Source organism: Typopeltis vanoorti, chromosome 20, assembly GCF_054136105.1.
Source record: "Typopeltis vanoorti isolate ZY-2024b chromosome 20, IOZ_Tvanoo_1.0, whole genome shotgun sequence".
In the NCBI taxonomy this organism is placed as follows: Eukaryota; Metazoa; Arthropoda; class Arachnida; order Uropygi; family Thelyphonidae; genus Typopeltis; species Typopeltis vanoorti.
This window is the reverse complement of record NC_143568.1, coordinates 36,346,266-36,362,199: the sequence shown is the minus strand read 5'-3', so window position 1 is coordinate 36,362,199 and position 15,934 is coordinate 36,346,266. Positions and strand designations below refer to the sequence as shown.

At 35.9% G+C, this 15,934-nt stretch overlaps 1 protein-coding gene across 1 annotated transcript in view; it reads right to left on the bottom strand.

Annotated features, from left to right (window-relative positions):
• Positions 1–15,934, bottom strand: part of LOC150095367 (signal peptide peptidase) — a 214,708-nt gene that overhangs the window by 96,220 nt on the left and 102,554 nt on the right. Inside the window, exon 5 of the mRNA XM_090409987.1 lies at positions 15,383–15,468. Within this exon, the coding sequence (XP_090266113.1) occupies positions 15,383–15,468 (86 nt within the window). The remainder of the gene's footprint in view (positions 1–15,382; positions 15,469–15,934) is intronic.

Genomic DNA, 15,934 nt, shown 5'->3' with positions numbered 1-15,934 from the left:
TGTGAACGCAAACCCATGAAGCAAGTGAGTGTGAGAATGACCAAGTGAGGAAGCTAGTCTCTCAAGCAAAAATATTGAATAGGGTAGTCAATTCAGAAAGTAAAGGTGGGTGGGGGACTAAAGGGATAGGGAGGAGTACTGTGGGTGATAGCAGATGATTTGCAGCCAAAATAAAAAGAATAGGAGACAGGCAGGAGGGTGGCTGTTCATTTGAAGCAACCTGATGGGAGATTAAGGCCAGTAAGACAAAATATACAGTTGGTTCTTACAATAGGCCAGGGAATTACACAGGCGATCTGGAAGACATGCATCATCAAATTAGTATAATGAGTACAGATATAATGGCAGCAAGGAAGGAGGAGACTAGGGGTAGGAGAGTATTGGAGTCATAGGATCAGAAGAGCGATCCATAACCAAGGTGACAACATTGCCTCCAACTGGTGAAAGTGATGCAATCTTGACTTAGAAGATTATAAACCATGAGGAATATTCTATCAAGAAGGGGTATTTTTGAACTACAAGGCAGGTGATTATGACATGCTTAGGAAGAAGCTTAAATCTATACCATGGTATAAAAAATTGCAGGGTAAGGATGTTAGTGGCACATGAGATATAGTTAAGGGTCATCTAGAGGATGCAGTATTAAATTATATACCTAGGGTAAGGAGGGTTAATCGGGTAGGAGATACACGGATAAGTAACATCATTAATCATGGGCTGCAGAAGAAGAAAATGCTGTGGAGCATATATAAAGAGAAAGGCGACCAGCAAACTTATGAACAGTACAAACTCAGGCAAGAAAGGTGACCAGCATGGCATGGAAGGCAAAATCAGATTAAGAGAAGAATTTAGCTGAGCAGGCCAAAGGAGACAGAAGTAGATAAAATAGTTGAGTTAATGAGTGACCACTTTGCAAGAGTATATCATCCTAGTACGGTTACTGCTTTAACCTAATGGTTTAGTAAAAAACAGAGAAGTAACAAACTAAATATTTTTTTACAACTTTTCAACAGTAATTGGGGTATTGTGAAGGATAAAAATAAGACATCATGCACACAATAATTTGAATAAGAACATAGAATATCAAGCAAGCATTTGAATATCTGACTGTGCTCAGAGCGTGCAGAGGAAATATTTAAATGCTTACTTGATATTCTACACAGTGCAGCCCATAAGTTTTAGGACAATAATTATAAAAAATCAAAAGCACGTGAGAGAAAGATTTTGAAATACGATCCACTGGCAACTATACAGGCTTCAGCACAGTCATCAAGTTTCAGAGCTGAAGAAAATTCTGCTTGTTTGATTATCTTTAATTCATTAGTTAAGCTTTTTTTTTGGATGGCAGGAACATTCCCAAATTCCTTCATTTTCAATTTGGGGAACAGAAAATAGTCCAAAGGGTATACTTTTGTGTGTCAAAAAGTTATGTACATTTGCAGCTTTCTGAGTAGGCACATTATCATGCAACAAGAAGAAAATCTCACGACTGGAATGCAGCAGAACAAACACATTGAATGAGCTTTAGGACACAATCCATTACTTCTTTATAAAATTCTGCATTCACTGTCCCCCCCCCCCCCTCCAGTACAAATTCTTTGTGTATTACAAGCCTTGAGATTAAAAAAAAAAAAAAAAAAAAAAAAAAAAAAAAAAAAAAAAAAAAATCGACATTGTTTTGATGTGTGACTTTTGGAATCTCAATTTCTTCAGTATGGGAGATGTCTGTTGCTTTGTTTAAGGATTGTAGGTGAAACACCAACTGTCATTTCCTGTAATAATTTTGCTAAAGAAACTTTATCTGCATCAGTCATCGTGATAATGTCCTGATAAAAAAGTGATTCGAATCTTTTCTTTGCTCAGCTGTAAAGGCATTCGGGACAAAACAAGCCACAACTTCCTCTTCCTTAAATCTTAGATATTTGAAGCCTCTGCTATCATCCATGATGTGATTTGGCAATAGTTCTTCACCAACGCAAGTGACAGCAGGCATTTTCCAGAATTCGAGTCAATGCAGAATGACCACTTTTCTCGCCACCTTCTACCGACTCCCAACCATCACGAAATTGTAAATACCACCTGATGATGTTAGATCGGTTCCACACCTTATTTCAAAGGTTTCTATAGCAGAAAGACCTGCTTTCAAACAAAATTTAATTGTAATTCTCTGTTCAATTATCATATCCATGAGGCCCAAAGAAAAAGCACTTTACACATCATAACTCACACACTACTGATTGTAAACTAACCTTACTCTCTGGGGAAGAGTAAGCTGGCAATACTTAGCACATCTGCTGATAGATTGCTCCAGTACTGTACGTGCAACAAATCGAGTCCTATGCACTGCTGTATGTTTTTATTTCAAATTACTTTTGTTTACTGTGTTACCTTTCCCTGCTAATGCCTCAGTTACTGTTAGATGAATACTGGATTAAAATATTGAATTTTTTATTTGTGTGTTTTTAATAAACTATTAAAGTTCTTTATTAACATATACAATCAACACATAAGTCTAAATAAGTGCATCGGTCCAATATAGACATCGTCACACAGAAACAACCAATTCTGAATAAATAATCTACAATCTACCTTAGAAGACTAAGGACAAGTAAAACATTTCATTTATTTAAGTACAATTTTTTAGTGAAGATGGCAAATTAATTATGGAAATAAATAACAAAATAAATCTGGCATGATGGGGAGCTAGCCAAATAAATTTATAAGGAACATGAGAGAGAAATTTGCTAAACGCTAAAAGTATACAGGACACTATTCAAACTAATTTTAACTTATGGATCTGAGAACTGAGTAAGAAATAAACATTAGGGAAACAAAGATGACATTAATGGCAGAATAATATGAAAAATGAATATATTAGAGGGAACTTGACAGTATTTGCATTCAAAAATGTGGGAGTAGAACCAATTTAAAATGGTCACTTAAGAACTTGGAAGGAAGGATTAGCAACAAGTCCCCCCCCCCTCCCAGGTGATAAAGAAAAAGACCTACGAATGATGAGTTAGTAGTACCTTAGAAAACCAAAATATAAAACTTGACAATAATGCAGTCTTACAAATATAACAGATTTGTAAGACTCGTTATTCGTTAATGCATTATTTGTTAAAATGATTAAGTTTGCATTATTACTATCTTCTACCAAGTGATAGTTGTCCAAATAGATCTGGAAGATAACTGTTGACAGGAGGCTAGTCATAATGTCTTGTATACCTATTATGAATATAACTCAAGAAGCTGATGATTGTAAAATGCTTATGGGTGGGGGAGAGAAATTTATATCAGCAGGCCTCCTAAAGCTTGATGAGAGATAATGCTAGAAAAGTATTGCTGAATGTCAATACTTTTTTTTGACAAACGAAGAGGTATTAGAGATGTTAGGCAAAAACAGAAGCCTGATAAAAGAAAAAGGAATTAAAAAGAGAAAAAGTCAGTATTTCAGACATATTCTTAAACATAACTGCCTACAAAGGACACTTCTCAAAGGAAAACTGTTGAAGGAAAGAGGAGAGGAAGACAAAGACTGGAGTGTATGAAAAATATAGAAGACTGGATCTCTCTCTCTCATGTGAGGAATGCAGTAGAAGGGCACATGGTAGTCAATCTCCTGGAGGGAGAAGACATCTGACAGGACAGGAAATTCACTACAGCAAACCTTAAATTGCTTTTCTGTTCCCTAAAAATATGTAGTGATATCTCTATAAATACAGTTCCAATAATTCAAAGGGGGGGAGGGGGGGATGAATTGAAAAATTATAACTTCAATTTGTGTTAAGATTAAGTTTGATTTCTTATTGTTAACAAAATGAATAAGTGTTTATTTAAATTATTTCTTTTAAGCCTGTACAGTTTAACCAGTACTGCTCTAAATCATCATGTGATATCAAAATATATGATATCATAAAAAAAATATATCATAAAGTCATTTTAACTTTCTGAAAGTCATTTTAATGTCTACTAGAAAAAAAAATTTTTTTTAAGAAAGAAAATTATCTTAGCCACTGTTAGGAGTAATGATGTAATCTTTTCATGTAGTACTATCATAATATCTTGTATATACCCCCCACCTCCCACCTTGAGGGTACATATCAGAAATTTATGGTGATGGTGCATATTAAGGATTTTTCAAAGGAGGGGAAATGACACCGAGTTAGGTGCGAATGCCAAATGCAACTTTTCTGTTCTTTCTTCCTTTGAATGCAATAAAGCAGCAACTGGAACTAAGTACTTTTAAAGTAAAATAGCAAACTGACAACATCATAATGTAGATGAAAATTCACTATTAATAAAATAATTATATTTTTATATCTGATCCACACACGAAAGGCCACAAGACATATAAGCACATTAGTGAAATGAGTGGGCTAGAGGAATAGAAAGGAGGAATCTGTTCACATTTTGCATGAACAACTGAGGGTTGTAATCTTTAGGGAGAGTGGGGGAGACTGTTCCATAGGACAGAAGTAGATGGAATGAAACAGGAAGCAGTGAAGTTGGCTCGGTGAGTTTCAAGATGAACTGTAAAAGGGTGTTAGTTAGTTAGCAGTGCCTCTTGTTTTAATGATTTTAGGGAGAGTGTAGGAATAACGTTGGCCAATTCATCAGGGCACTGTCCATGATGTAGATGATGCACAAGGCAGAAAATGAACAACTGTGAGAGAGGGATCATGCCAGCTGAGATAAGCTCTGCTGACACATTCCTGGGGTGCTTAAGGGTCAATGCTGTATAACTGAGAGGAGACCTTCACATAGCCTTTAAAGAAACGGAGAACAGACCAGGGCTTCTGACCTAATGTCCAATCCTCACCTTCTCGTGGTGCACCCTGTTGGGTATCTACTTGGATACTGAACGGACGAGGATGGGCTGGCAATTTTGGATTTAGCCGTCCAAATTGTATTCTTATTGGTTAAACCAAAATATAGAATGATGGTACAACATGACAAAATTTCATGCCGGCTGGGGCGTCACCCGGTTAAACATGGCCCCTGTTGTTTTCGCCAGGGAACCAGGGCGAACAGCGAATAGTCAGCTACTGGAACAAATCTGAAAATAAACCCCAACTCAACATCACCAGAGTTAAAGATCAGTACTATCAATGTAAGAAGCCTGAATGGCTAAGAAATGGAGCTAGCTGAGGAATTAGATAAGTACCAGATCGACATAATAGGGGTGACTGAAACAAAAAAGACCAAAACTGGTGAGATCTTTCTGAGCAATAAATACAAAATGTTATATTCAGGCAATGACAATCAAGGAAAAGAAGGAGTAGCCATTGTATTCAACATTAAATACGAGGATAATCTTCTTGAATGGCAGGCAATCTCAAGTAGAGTGATGTGGGCAAATATCAGAATGGAGAACTGGACAATGAGACTTATTTGTGCCTATGGTCCCACAGAAGGCTTTACTAAGGTAGAAGTGGAGGAATTTTTTGATGCTTTAGAAAAAGCATCTGACACGATGAAAAGGAAAAGTTGGTCCTTGTTGGGGATCTAAATAGCAGAGTAGGAAATGATTGTGAGACATACAAAAATATTTTGGGAAAATTTGGAGAAAAGAGCAAAGCTAATAATAATGGCAAATATCTGTTGTATTTCTGCTCAGGACATGGACTGGTTATTACTAACACCATGTTCCAACATAAAAATGTGCACAAATTCACATGGAGAGAAGAGGCTAGGAATAAGAAAAATCTCATTGACTATGTTATTGTTGATAATGATGTTTTCTCTCTTATGCAGGACACCAGAGTGTACAGAGGATTTGAAATTGGAAGTGATCACCATTTAGTCTTGAGCAGGATAAAATTGAATTTCATATTGAAAAGAATAACATGTAAGAAAGTTTTAAAGTGAATAAAAGTTGAGCAGCTCTCAGACGTGAACTGTAGATTAAAATACACAAAGATTATTGAAAAAAAAATGAGTTTGAGAACAACAACCAAACCTTGGAGATTCAATCGAAAGCTGGAAAAAAACACTGATTGATTCAGCCAGAGAGGCATGTGGTGAGGTTGTCTGCAAGGATAGAAAAATCAGAACTCCCTGGTGGACACAGGAGGTTAAAGAGGCAGTGAAGGAAAAGAAGAAAGCATACCAAAAGTTCCTGTCAAATAAGTCAGCTTGTTCTCTGAGAGAATACAGAGACAAATGTAAGAAAGCTAAACAGTGTGTAAAACTAGCTAAACAAAAGTCATGGGAGGACTTTGGCAAGAATATAGAAAATAAATATCAAGAAGGTGGCAAAATATTCTGGAAGTTGTTGAAGAAACTTAAGAATGGAGGAAAGAGTGCTATAAAAGGAATTAGAGATGATAAAGGTGACATGAAAACGGGAGAAAAAGATATCCTTGAAGTATGGAGTAATTACTTTGAAAAACTGCTAAATGAAACAAGCAGTGATGACAGCACAGTGGTAAAAAACACTGACCAGGCATGCAGTCAGGAATACATATCCATACTAGAAGTAGAAAAAGCCATCAAAGGCTTGAAATGTGGAAAGGCAGCAGGAGTAGATGATATTTGACCAGAAATGCTGAAGTATGGTGGTATAAAAGTCTTACAGTGGCTGCACTGCATAGTTCAGAAAGCCTGGACAGAAGGACAAATTCCCGATGATTGGAGTAGAGCTCTCATATTACCAATATATGAAAAGGGAAATAAAACTGAATGTGAGAATTACAGAGGTATTTCCCTACTGAGTGTTCCTGGCAAGATCTATGCAAGTATACTTGAGAAACGGCTGAGAAGAATTGTGGAAGAAAAGCTTAGTGAAGAACAAGCTGGATTCAGGCCATATAGAGGCTGTCAGGATCAGATCCTCACTTTACGACAAATAGTCGAGAAAGCATGGGAATATTACAAAGATCTGTATTTAAGTTTTGTCGATTTGGAAAAGGCATATGACAAGGTGGCAAGAGAGAAGCTATTCAATACGCTACAGTTATATGGTGTCAATGGGGCATTATATCAAGCAATACTTAGTCTTTATTTGAGTTGTAAGTCAGCAGTTAGAATTGAAGGAAGTACAGGAAGATGGTTTAATGTTAAATCTGGTGTGAGACAAGGATGTACATTATCCCCTCTGTTATTCATTATCTATATGGATCACATTATGAAGGAAAGTGGTATTAAACATGATATCAAAATTGGAGATGTTAATGTCAGCTCTTTGCTTTATGTGGATGATGTTCTACTTCTAAATAAATCCGCTACAAGTCTGCAAGATTCTCTGACTAAATTCAATTGCTGTTGTAATAGATATGGTATGAAGGTCAGCAATAAAAAGACAAAGACAATGAAAATAGGCAAAATCATTGAAAATGTCAACTGTGTTGTGAATGGAGAACCTGTGGAACAAGTAAAACATTTCAGCTATTTAGGCACGATTTTTACTGAAGATGGTAAATTAAATATAGAAATAGACAACAGAATCAGCAAGGCTGGTATGGTGGGAAGTCAATTGAATAAATTCATATGGAATAAGAGAGAAATTAGTTAGAACACTAAATTAGCTGTATACAAGACAGTTTTAACTTATGGATCTGAGAGCTGGGTCAGAAGTAAAACACTTGACCAAAGACTAGAGACTTCAGATATGAGAGTCCTGAGAAAGATTATAGGCGTGAACAGATGGCATCAATGGCAGTATCATATTAAAAACGAGGATATTAGGAAAGAACTTGACATTGTCAGCATCCAGGAATGCATTAGCAGAGCTAATCTCAGGTGGTATGGTCACTTAAACAGAATGGGCGAGGAAAGATTAGCAAAACAAGTGTTCTCTGCCAAGTTGGCAGGAAAACGACCGAGAGGAAGACCAAGATATAGGTGGATTGATACGGTTCAAAGTGCTTTAGACGATAGAAATATAAGCTCTGATAATATTGGAGTGTTGAGAAGTAACAGACTGATTTGGAGGAAAATTGTAGATAGGAAATTAATAATGATGTAATTTTTTTCATGTAGTACTATCATATCCTGTACACCCCTTGAGGGTACATGCAGGAATTTGATGATGATGATGACACATTCCTAAATGTTGACAATGCCAAGTTCACTAATAATATCCTCATTTTCAATACAATGCTACCATTGATGACATCTACTCACTTCCTTAATCTTTCCCAAAATTCTCATATCTGCAGTCTTTGATCAAGTGTATTATTTCTAAGCCAGCTCTCAGATCCATCAGTCAAAATTGGTTTGTACACTGTCTTGTATACAGATAATTGAGTGTTCTAATTTCTTTCTTATTCCATGTAAATTTATTCATTCTGTTGTCTATTTCCATATTTAATTTGCCATCTTCATTAAAATATGTGCTTAAATAGCTGAAAATGTTTTACAGGATGCAGTTGATGTTTTCAATGTTTCTCGTATTTCCATTGTCTTTTTATTGCCGATTTGTGTGCTAAATTTATTACAACAGTTATTCAATTTAGTTAGGGAATATAGCAGATGTACTATATTTATTTAGAACTATAACATCATCTGCATAAAGTAAAGAGCTGAGATTAACATCTCTAATTTCGACATCAGGTTTAATATCATTTTTCTTCATGTGATTCATATAGATGATGAATAACATAGAAGATAATGTATATCCTTGTCTCACACTTGATTTTACCTCAAACCATCTTCCTATACCTCCTTCAAATGCTGACTGCTGACTTACAACTCAAATGGAATACTCCCTACAAGGACAGGTTGAAAATTTGTAGGTTACAAAGTTTAGTCGATAGGCAGAAAAGTGGGGGCAAGCAAAAATTTTCAATATATAACAAACAGTCAGAGAAATAGGAGCCATCTGTGGAAGTTGTGTAAGGGTGCAGTTAGTAGGAGTGCCAAGATCAGATTTTTTGCATGGAAAGTGAGTAGAATGGATTGCCAGAATTGGTTACGAGTTCCCTAATGGTCAGTGGATTCAAGCAGAGATATGATAGAATTTGCGTGCATGATAGTTGATTTAGGTCTAGGGCGATGAGTCCCCAGACTCCATGGAGATGCCATAAATAATGATAATAAATACAGACAATGTATTGTTCAATATAATGTCCTATTTATACCATGTAACAGTAGCATTTTGAATAGCTTTTTTCTTGGCACCTTTTCATATGTCTTTTCCAGATCTACAAAACTTAAATACAGATTCCTGTCATATTCCCATGATTTCTCAACTATTTGTCTTAAAGTGAAAATCTGATCCTAACAACCTCTATTGGGACTGAATCCAGTTTGTTCTTCTCCAAGCTTCTCTTGCATAATTGTTCTTAGCCTTTTCCCAAGTACACTTGAATAAATCTTATCAGGAACACCAGGAGGGAAATTCCCTTGTAATTCTGACATTGTTTTATTCCCCTCCCCTTTTTTATAGGTGGGTACTATAATGGCTCTACTCCAATCAACTTGAATTCTGATATGTATTCCCTAGAGCAGCATTTCCCAAACATTTCCTATGACAGAACACCTTGGTCAGAGTTGAGTATCATTGGTCTCAAATTCAATGTAAAGCTAAGCACACACTATCGCTGAAGCAGGCTGTATCACATCACAAAAATGTGACAGTGCAAACTGCAGGCTGCCGGACTGCATCACATTGACCTTGCTTGTGACTGCACATTTCCTAGAATAGATACCTCCGTACTTCACTTGCGCTCGGAGGTGTCGACAACTGGAACACTTATTCGCTTTCCGTGGAACACAGTTTGGAAAGTATTCCTGTTGTATATTTTCTACCAGTGCTGTCACTGCTTGTTTCATTTAGCATCCTTTCAAAGTAATTACTCCAGACATCTTGAATATCTTTATCATCAGATTTCATGTCATTTTTAACATTTCTGATTACTTTTACAATGCTCTTTCCTCTATTTCTAAGTTTTTTTTTCCAATAACTGCCAAAATATTTTGTTCGCTTCCTGATATTTATTTTCTGTTCTTACCAAAGTCTTCCTGTGACTTCTAATTAACTGGTTTTACATAGCACTTCACTTTCTTCTTTTCGTTCAGTGTCTAACTTCCTGAGTCTACCATGGAGTTCTAGTCTTGCAGACAACCTCATCAGATGCTCTCTGTCCGTGCGGTTAGCCTAGTGGCTTTGCGCTTCGCAACCATATGTCTGGGGAAGGAGTGTCCTAGGTTTGATTCCCGTCAACGACGTGAGGAGCTTAAGGATCTTCCTCAGCTATAGCCAAGTTAGCAGGTTTTTTCTGCCAGTTTATCTGGTGTTTTTCATTCCGCAAGCAGGCAAACCAGTCTGAGGACACACGGATTACAGTCAGGAATACTTACCCAGCCATAGGTCTGATCCGTCAGCCTATGCCAGTTCCGGAGCCTGGATAAAATTTGGGGGGATTAGATGGTAACGTGAACTCCCATTAAAAAAAAAGGGGGGGGACAGGGAGCGCAATATTATCACATGGAATTTATTTATTTATATGCTCTCTCTGACCGAATCAATCAATGTTTTCTTCGGTCACTGAGTCTCCAAGGTTTGGCTTTTGTTTTCAAACTATTTCATTTTTTCTTGAATAATTTATGTATATGAGTCTAGAGTTCACATCTGAAAGCTGCTGAACTTTAATTTGTTTTAAAACTTTCTTATACTCTCTTCTTTTCAATAAGACATTCGATTTTATCTTGCTCACAACTAAAGGGTGATCACTTGCAGTTTCAAATCCTTTGTATATTCATGTCCTGACCAAATGGGAAAACATATTGCTATCAATAATAACAGTTAGCGAGACTTTTCTTATTTCCTGCAACTTCACTCCATATGAAATTGTGCACATTTCTATGCTGGAACATGGTATTAGTGATAACTAGTCCATGTCCTGAACAGATATTCAGCAAATACTTACCATTATTATTAGATTTGCTCTTTTCTTCAAATTTTCCCACTGATAAGCATTTCCTACTTTGCTGTTTGGATCTCTCTGCTGATTGTGTTAGCTGCCTTCTCTAGTCCTCAAAAAATTCCTCCACATCTTCCTTAGTAGGCTGTAGGACCATAGGCACCAATAAGTCTCATTGTCCAGTTCCCCATTTTGATATTTGCTCACATCACTTTACATGCTATCTGTAATTCAAGAATGATTATATTTGCATCGAATACCATAGGTACTTGCTTTTCCCCCCCCAATCATTATTACATGAATAACACATCTTGTATTTGTTGCTTGGAGAGATCTCACCTGTTTTTGTTTCCTTTGTTTTAGTACCACCTACTACATAAAATGGTACTTATCCAATTCTACTGCTAGTTCCATTTCTTTCCCACTGATGTTTCTTATGTTGATGGTGCAAATTTGAGTTCTAATGATGCTGAGTTGGAATATGTTCCAGTAGCTGATTTTTCAATGATCACTGGTTCCCTAATGAAAACAACAAGGTCTTGTTTAACAAGGCAAAGTGGTAGCCAGCATGAAATTCTGTCGTGTTGTACCATCATTTTGCATTACTTTTAATGCCAATAAGAACAGAATTTGGTTGGCTAAATCTCAAATTGCCAGCCCATCCTCATTCATTATCTGGTAGATATTTAATATGAGAAGGTGAAGAATGAACATTAAGTCAGAAGTCTTGGTTCTCTGCATTCCTTAGAATGCAAAGTGGACATCTCCTCCCAGTTATCCAGCTCTGGCCCTTAACCCTTATGCGCATATTTAGTAATAACCACATATATATATATATATATATATATATATATATATATTACTAAACAGATACTAAACAAAGTTCTAAAAAATTATGAGCAAAGATTAAGCCAATCCCACAGGCTTTCAAAACAAACGTTAATATATTAGAAACAGATAATGAAACTTAATGCCATAACAAATGCATAATATGGTAGTAAAAACACTTTAGTTCATATGGGAAACAGTATGATTTAAAAATATATGAATTGTAAAACAGGTCGATGTAAAAATCTGAATGATATAAATTAATCTTTTCGGTTTTAATTTTTACTTCTTAATGAAATAAATTTATTCGTCTGCGCGGTTAGCCTAGCGGCTTTGCGCTTCACAACCATATGCAGGGGGAAGGGGTGTCCCAGGTTCGATTCCCGTCGAAGACGTGAGGAACTTGAGGATCTTCCTCGGGCATAGCCAAGTTAGCCGGTCTTGGGCGCGGGCATTAGGGTTTTTTCCGCCAGTTTATCAGGCGTTTTTCATCCCACAAGCAGGCAAACTAGCCTCGTGAACATATGCTGCTACAGCCCAAAATATATTACCCCCCCCCATCCCCCAGCAGCAGACCAAGTGACAGGTCGGTTGGGAGTGGTACTAACAAGAAGTCGCATCTAAGTAACACGTGGACCCTACATAGGAAGCGGGAATAACGCGTAGTGAAAGAAGAAGAATAAAATAAATTTATTCACTTCAAAATTATTCAATTTAACTCCGAAATGATACTGATATGTTTAATTAAGCCAGTGAGTTTAATTCATGCATCATCATCAAATTCCTGCAATGTACCCTCAAGAGGTAGACAGGATATGACAGTATTACATGAAAAATTTACATCATTACTAACTTCCTATCTACAATTTTCCTCCAAATTAGTCTGTTACTTGTCAAAATTCCAACATTATCAGATGTTATATTTCTAAGGAAATTTGTACAGTATTATACAGTACAAAATTATATACAGTAATATATTTGTTCTTTCCTCGCCCATTCTGTTTAAGTGACCATACCACATTAGATTAGTTCTGCTAATGCTTTTCTGGATGCTGACAATGTCAAGTTCTTTCCTAATATCCTCATTTTTAATATGATATTGCCATTGATGCCATCTGCTCACGCCTCTAATCTTTCTCAGGAATCTCATATCTGCGGTCTCTAGTCTTTGGTCAAGTTAAAATTAGTTTGAGCACTGTCTTCTATAGAGCTAATTTAGTGTTCCAACTAATTTCTCTCTTATTCCATATGAATTTATTCAATTGACGTCTTACTATACCAGCTTTGTTGATTCTATTGTCTATTTCCATATTTAATTTACCATCTTCACTAAAAACCGTGACTAAGTAGCTGAAATGTTTTACTTGTTCCACAGTTTCTCCATTCACAACACAGTTGACATTTTCAACGATTCTACCTATTTTCATTGTCTTTGTATTGCTGAACTTCATACCATATCTATTAAAACAATTATTCAATTTAGTCAAGGAATCTTGCAGACTTGTAGCAGATTTATTTAGAAGTATAACATCGTCCGCATAAAACAAAGAGCTGACATTAATATCTCCAATTTTGATATCATGTTAAATACCACTTTCCTTCATAATGTGATCCATATAGATGATGAATAACAGAAGGGATAATGTACATTCTTGTCTCACACCAGATTTAACATTAAACCATCTTCCTGTACTTCCTTCAATTCTAACTGCTGACTTACAACTCAAATCAAGACTAAGTATTGCTTGATATAATGCCCGCTTTTCTTCCACAATTCTTCTCAACTGTTTCTCAAGTATACTTGCATAGATCTTGCCAGGAACACTCAGTAGGGAAATACCTCTGTAATTCTCACATGCAGTTTTATTTCCCTTTTTATATATGGGTACTATGAGAGCTCTACTCCAGTCATCGGGAATTCGTCCCTCTGTCCAGGCATTCTGAACTATGCAGTGCAGCCACTGTAAGACTTTTATACCACCATACTTCAGCATTTCTGGTCGAATATCATCTACTCCTGCTGCCTTTATACATTTCAAGCCTTTCATGGCTTTTTCTACTTCAAGTATGGATATGTATTCCTGACCGTATGCCTGTTGAGTGTTTTTTACCACTGTGCTATCACTGCTTGTTTCATTTAGCAATTTTTCGAAGTAATTATTCCATACATCAAGGATATCTTTTTCTCTTGTTTTCACATCACCTTTATCATCTCTAACTCTTTCCTCCATTTCTAAGCTTCTTCAACAACCTCCAGAACATCTTACCACCTTCTTGATATTTATTTTCTATGTTCTTGCCAAAGTCCTCCCATGACTTTTGTTTAGCTAGTTTTACACAGTGTTTACCTTTCTTACATTTGTCTCTGTATTCTCTCAGAGAACAAGCTGACTTATTGGCCAGGAACTTTTGATATGCTTTCTTCTTTTCCTTCACTGCCTCTTTATCTCCCTGTGTCCACTATGGAGTTCTGATTTTTCTATCCTTGCAGACAACCTCACCACATGCCTCTCTGGCTGAATCAATCAGTGTTTTTTCCAGCTTTCCATTGAATCTCCAAGGTTTGGTTGCTGCAAACTCTCATTTTTTTTTTTCAATAATCTTTGTGTATTTTAATCTACAGTTCACGTCTGAGAGCTGCTCAACTTTTATTCACTTTAAAACTTTCTTACATGTTATTCTTTTCAATATGAAATTCAATTTTATCCTGCTCAAGACTAAATGGTGATCACTTCCAATTTCAAATCCTCTGTACACTCTGGTGTCCTGCACAAGAGAGAAAACATCATTATCAACAATAACATAGTCAATGAGACTTTTCTTATTCCTAGCCTCTTCTCTCCATGTGAATTTGTGCACATTTTTATGTTGGAACATGGTGTTAGTAATAACCAGTCCATGTCCTGAGCAGAAATACAACAGATATTTGCCATTATTATTAGCTTTGCTCTTTTCTCCAAATTTTCCCAAAATATATTTGTATGTCTGACAATCATTTCCTACTCTGCTATTTAGATTCCCAACAAGGAACAACTTTTCCTTTTTCACTGTGTCAGTTGCTTTTTCTAAAGCATCAAAAAGTTCCACCACTTCTACCTTAGTAGAACCTTCTGTGGGACCATAGGCACAAATAAGTCTCACTGTCCAGTTCCCCATTCTCATATTTGCCCGCATCACTCTACTTGAGACTGCCTGCCATTCAAGAAGATTAGCCTCGTATTTAGTGTTGAATACTATGGCTACTTCTTGTTTTCCTTGATTGTCATTGCCTGAATATAAATTTTGTATTTATTGCTCAGAAATCATGCATTATATTAAAATTCTTAATTTAAGGTTATCAGTATATAAAATCTATATACTGAATCTAGAGCTAGAGCTGAAGACTGCAATATTTTGCGGTCTTCAGCTCTATACTAAGAATGTCTGGCTCGACCACTAAGAATAGTTGCTGATGAATGTCAATTTCGACAAATCTTTTCTTTAAGTGAAATATAAGACTCAGTGTTGTGCTCAAAAAGAAGCATCGCAGCCAGCTAAAACAGAACGTCAAAATTTTATAATGTCTAATCAAGTCTAATCATTTTAGAATGAATCATTACGTACATAAAAGAATTAGAATATTTAAATAAATAGCATTAGCATAACACTATAATAAAGTATATCTGCTATGGAATTATTTTACTTACTTTTTGCCATAAATACCACAGCCCTGCCACTGCACATATTCCAAAGCAAACCATGTCTTTATGATTAAATTCATAGTTAATTACCTCTGGAAGTAAAATAAATAAATAAATAAAATAAAATTGATAACACAAAAATAAAGTAGATGAACCTGTAAGATTTCAAATGATATTCTTTTTTTCTAGCACATGCAGAAGTTTGCTAAGGTAATAGATGTCAAAAAAGTCTAATTACAATCAAGATTTTTCTAAAATAAAAGTAGAAAAGCCTCCCCCTCCCCCCAAAAAAAATATATCTGTATATTTAAAAACAAAGTTTAAGTACCTATAATTCAACCGCATGCTTAATTAGAAGAGTGATATTAAATTACAATTTTATACAAGCTTCACTAAATCTATGTTATGCATTATATCAGTGATGATATAAAAGGCAATAAAAAATACCAAAGCAAATCAAATCATATTTAGAAGATCTACTGAAATAGACATGAAAATATACTAGAAAATGAGAGTTCCTGTCACTTCACTTATTAGATTACTAAATCACTTAAGGAA